Below are 5,000 nucleotides of genomic sequence, written 5' to 3' on the forward strand. Positions count from 1 at the left end.
GAGTCGACCAACGCTGTTTAGTTGTATCATAGCAACGACTACGAGTCACAGCGGTGACGGATTATTTCCGGGTCAAAAACCACTCCAGCAGAGCGGGGAGGGGCGGTTGAAGCATGCGCAGACACTTAACCCGTTAAGGTGTATGCATGCAGGGCTACCCCGGTTACTAAAAGTTTGTCTGTATCCTTCACGTTACACTTCAGGGGTTGCTCCGGTGCTGCAGGAAATTCCACCGGATGTATGACTTTTCCGTTTCCTTCCGCTTTCTTTGTGTTGGAATTTTAATGAATGAAATGCAGCAAAGAGCCGCAGGGCGGAGTCAAACTTGTGGCCGCTGCGTCGAGGAGTAAACCTCTATATATGGGCGCCTGCTCTACCAGGTGAGCTAACCGGGCGCCCTATGAGGACTATGGTTAACTGCTCCTCAGATCTCTGCAGGGTAAATCCAGACAGCTAGACTATCTGTCCAATAGGGTTGGGTATCGCTTGGGTTTTTTTCCGAAAACGGTGCTAAAGCGATGAACCGGTACTTTTTAATAAAGTTAAAAAGAATGGCTTGTTTATTGCTAAGGTCATATGGTCAAAATTAAAGATTTAATAATAATGTAATAACTATAACTTATAACTATAACTTATTTCACCAGTAAATTGCTGTTGAATGACAAAAACAACCACCAGATGGGAAAAGGGTATTTTACAATAACTTTGAATGCACCACGAGGCTGGCGAGTTTCAAGTGAACGCACCGTCTGTGTTGTTATTCCGACGTCGGCAGCTGCAGTCAGACCGTTACGTCCCGCTGCTGGAATCCTCTACAGGGAAATACAGTCACAATGTACACTGTTTAACGTTAGCTGTCAGCATTTTAACCTGTTTAATCCAGCTGCTAGCTAAAGCTAGGCTAACGTTACCTGCTGTCGAGTGAAGTGGAAAGTCAGACACCGGAATGAGGCACTGAAATTTTCGTTCTTATTCGGTCTCGTTACTATTCAATTCAATTCAATTTTTTTTATAGTATCAAATCATAACAAGTTATCTCAAGACACTTTACAAATAGAGTAGGTCTAGACCACACTCTATAATTTACAAAGACCAACAATTCCAGTAATTCCCCGTTTACGTCGGCACCGGTGCCCTATTGGCACCGCGTTTCGGTACCCAACCCTACTGTCCAATTCTGAGTTTTCTGTTGCACGACTATTTTGCAGCGGCTCTGTGCATTCCTGGATGGGAGAACAACCTGCTCTGGTTTATTGGTGTTTCTTTAAACCAATCACAATCATCTTGGGCGGGGCTAAGCTCCGGACGGAGCCACAGTGCCTCTGCTGAATAGTCTCAGGAAGCATAACTCAGAAGGGCTGAAAAAGGTGACCCCCCCCCCCCCCCGAGAAGAAAATAAAGGGAAAACAACATTTTCCCGGTGCTAAAACGATACTTTTAAAACGGTGCCTGAACCGACATATTTTAATATATACAATATATATATATATATATATATATATATATATATATATATATATATATTTTTTTTTTTTTTAAAGGAGCACCTTGTTCAATTGTATTTGTCTATTCAAAAATATAAAACAATAAAAAGTTGATCTAAAAAATAAAAAAAAATGAGTTAATTGCTAAGGCCACAGGGTCAAAATTAAATGATTTATTCAAAATGTAATAACAATAACTTATTTCACCAGTAAATTCCTGTTAAACAACTACTGGATGGGAAAAGGGTATTTTACAACAACTTTGAATGCACCACGAGGCTGGCGAGGCGAGGCTGTGGTGTTTTTCAGACAGCGGCAGCAGCAGACTACACAGTGACATACAGACAAACTTTTACACTGTTTAGCTGTCAGCATTGTAACCGTGTTTACTCCAGCTGCTAGCTAACAGTAGGCTAACGTTAGCTGCTGCTAAGTGTAGTGTTGACTAGCGTCCCGTGCGGCGATGTTTCAGTTCCCTCTAACGTCCGTTTGCGGAGCATCAGAGAGAAGCGCAGGTATTTAAGTGGCACCTAAATAAGGCACCGAAAGCCACGGTCCGGTAGATAACGGTCGTTACACGATTCACGTGGATGATATTTTCCCATTCAAAACGTCAATTTTCGCCGAAAAGCGACTAGTTTACAGGTATGAGGAAGGAACTTGTTTTGGTGGAACATGTGTACGTTCAAAAGTAGTTTTAGTCGTGCAACAGAAAACTCAGATTGGACAGATAGTCTAGCTAGCTGTCTGGATTTACCCTGCAGAGATCTGAGGAGCAGTTTAACCATAGTCCTCACAAATCCACCAGAGGTTAGAACACCAACACAAAGACAGAGGAAGGAGACGGACATCCGGACGAATTTCTGGCGGCACCGGAGCATCCCATAAGTGGAACGTCGAGGATGTAAACAAGTATAAATGTAAGTGATTGTGTTAAATTGGCATTAATGATATTGTCTCGTATCGGTCGCAGGCCCCTGAATCAAGTCTAAATCTTATCGCAGCAGACTTTAAGATATCAGCAAATACGGTATCGTTGTCCTAAGAATCCATATCATATTGTACCGTGTTGAAACTCTTTGGTTGTTGTGACGTTTAACTCACCAGCAGATCCAGCAGCTCGCTGTCGATGGACGGCAGCGGCTCTCTCCAGAACTGGAAGCTGTTGAACTCGTCCCCGCCGTCTGACGTCGCCTCCGTCTGTGTGACGTTCAAACTGTCCGCAGGTTTCTGAAGAAACGCATGTTTTAGGCTTCATTACTTCACTCTGCAGTGAGATGTTTTATAAGAACTCTCGTGAGAAAGTTATTGTGTGTCTGTTACCTTGGCGGGGAAGTGGAAGCCTGCAACGTTAACGGGAGTCTCCGGGTGGCGCTGTGTGGTCTGAATATTAACCTGAAAACATTAAATATTCCAACGTTACTGAAACTACACCAAGTAGGACTCAAGGGAATCAAACACGGGGGACTGGGGTTAGCGTAGCTTAGCACAAAGCACTGGAAGACCTAGACCACAATACACAACAAAAAAACTAAACAATGTACGTGTGTGTGTGTGTGTGTGTGTTTGTGTTTGTGTCTGTGTGTGTGTGTGTATGTGCGTGTGTGTGTGTGCGTGTATGTTTGTGTGTCTGTGTGTGCGTGTATGTTTGTGTGTCTGTGTGTGCGTGTATGTTTGTGTGTCTGTGTGTGCGTGTCTATGTGGCTGTGTGTGTCTGTGCGTGTGTGTTTGTGTCTCTGTGTGTGTGTGTGTGTGTGTGTGTGTGTGTGTGTCTGTGTGTGTGTCTGTGTGTCTATGTGGCTGTGTGTGCCTGTGCGTGTGTGTTTGTGTGTCTGTGTGTTCGTGTCTGTGCGTGTCTATGTGGCTGTGTGTGTCTGTGCGTGTGTGTTTGTGTGTCTGTGTATGCGTGCTTGTGTGTGTGTGTGTGTGTGTGTGTGTGTGTTTGTGTCTGTGCGTGTGTGTGTGCTTGTGTGTGTGTGTGCGTGTATGTTTGTGTGTGCGTGTCTATGTGGCTGTGTGTGTCTGTGCGTGTATGTTTGTGTGTCTGTGTGTGTGTATGTGTCTGTGTGTGTGTGCGTGCGTGTGCGTGCGTGTGTGTGTGCGTGTGTGTGTGCGCGCATGCGTGCGTGTGTGTGTGCGTGTGTATGTGTGTGTGTGCGTGTGTGTGTGTGCGTGTGTATAAATGCCTGATGTTTCTCCCTGCGGTACCTTGATCTCCGGCTCTTTCTTCAGGTGCTGGGAGCCGACGTGCTCCAGCTCCAGCTGGTAGGTCAGAGCCAGCACCTTGATGTCGGTCGCTGACAGACTCGGGTAGTCTCCGGTCTTCTTGGAGAACTCGGTCACTGAGACGACAAACAAGCAGAGACTCAGACACATGTTGAGAGGGTTACGTGTCTACGGGAACGGCCTAACTTTGGGTTCAGCAACTATCTCGGGAGGTCCCGACACACGTCTGCATGGATTTGAGATGATCACAAACGCTTCTCATTCATTTGTAAATTAGTGTTATGTAAATACAGATCTTTTGAATTACTTGTTTGTGTATTTGCAATATATTTTTGTGTGGTGGTGTAAATGTAGCTTTAGTTTATACCCAGTCTGATGTGTTCGGGATGCGGCTCTTTAAAGTTGAGCGTGTACGGCAGGAAGGCCAGACTCCTCCGGGTGGGTTTGTCCCGGATCTCGTCCACCACATCTTTCAGCGTGTAGATGTTGCTGCCGATATCCTGCAACACAAACAAACAACAACACAAACAGCTGTTAGTCCAACAACACAAACAGCTGTTAGTCCAACAACACAAACAGCTGTTAGTCCAACAACACAAACAGCTGTTAGTCCAACAACACAAACAGCTGTTAGTCTAACAACACAAACAGCTGTTAGTCTAACAACACAAACAGCTGTTAGTCCAACAACACAAACAGCTGTTAGTTTAACAACACAAACAGCTGTTGGTCCAACAACACAAACAGCTGTTAGTCCAACAACACAAACAGCTGTTAGTTTAACAACACAAACAGCTGTTGGTCCAACAACACAAACAGCTGAAAAGAAAGAAGTATGAGCGATATCCGCCGTTTTGCTCGGCGTCCTGTTTTCTCCTGGGAGCAACTCCACGGCAACGGCATGAAAGACGCGCAAAATTTGTTATGGTGACGGGCCTAGCTGGTGGTCCAACAACCCAAACAGCTGTTGTTAAACTGGACGGGCCCAGTAACCTCTGAACAGTTCTACTTGTTAAACTGGACGGGTCCAATAACCTCTGAATAGTTCTACTTGTTAAACTGGACGGGCCCAGTAACCTCTGAACAGTTCTACTTGTTGTTAAATTGCAATGTGAGCGGCAGCCAGCGGGGGTGCATTATGTCGGCAGGATCATTTAAAAGGCAACCGCGACTACATTTTTTGTACAGCCGTATTTCTGATACCGTGGTGGCAGAAATGTTGCCATGGTGGGCCGCCACTACAGAATCTGTACGTTTCTTTATGCATATTGTTTAATTAACGTTTGCATA

The 5,000-nt window shown here is 45.0% G+C and overlaps 1 protein-coding gene across 2 annotated transcripts in view; it reads right to left on the reverse strand.

Annotated features, from left to right (window-relative positions):
• The window catches only part of nob1 (NIN1 (RPN12) binding protein 1 homolog), a 14,198-nt gene that overhangs the window by 7,967 nt on the left and 1,231 nt on the right, over positions 1-5,000 (reverse strand). For both annotated transcript variants that reach the window (XM_035999190.1, XM_031308525.2), the window contains exons 2-5: positions 4,078-4,210; positions 3,693-3,826; positions 2,808-2,879; positions 2,589-2,714 (exon numbers count right to left, since the gene is read on the reverse strand). In XM_035999190.1, the coding sequence (XP_035855083.1) occupies positions 2,589-2,714; positions 2,808-2,879; positions 3,693-3,826; positions 4,078-4,210 (465 nt within the window). The remainder of the gene's footprint in view (positions 1-2,588; positions 2,715-2,807; positions 2,880-3,692; positions 3,827-4,077; positions 4,211-5,000) is intronic.

Source organism: Sander lucioperca, chromosome 3 (genome assembly GCF_008315115.2).
Source record: "Sander lucioperca isolate FBNREF2018 chromosome 3, SLUC_FBN_1.2, whole genome shotgun sequence".
NCBI classification, from domain to species: Eukaryota; Metazoa; Chordata; class Actinopteri; order Perciformes; family Percidae; genus Sander; species Sander lucioperca.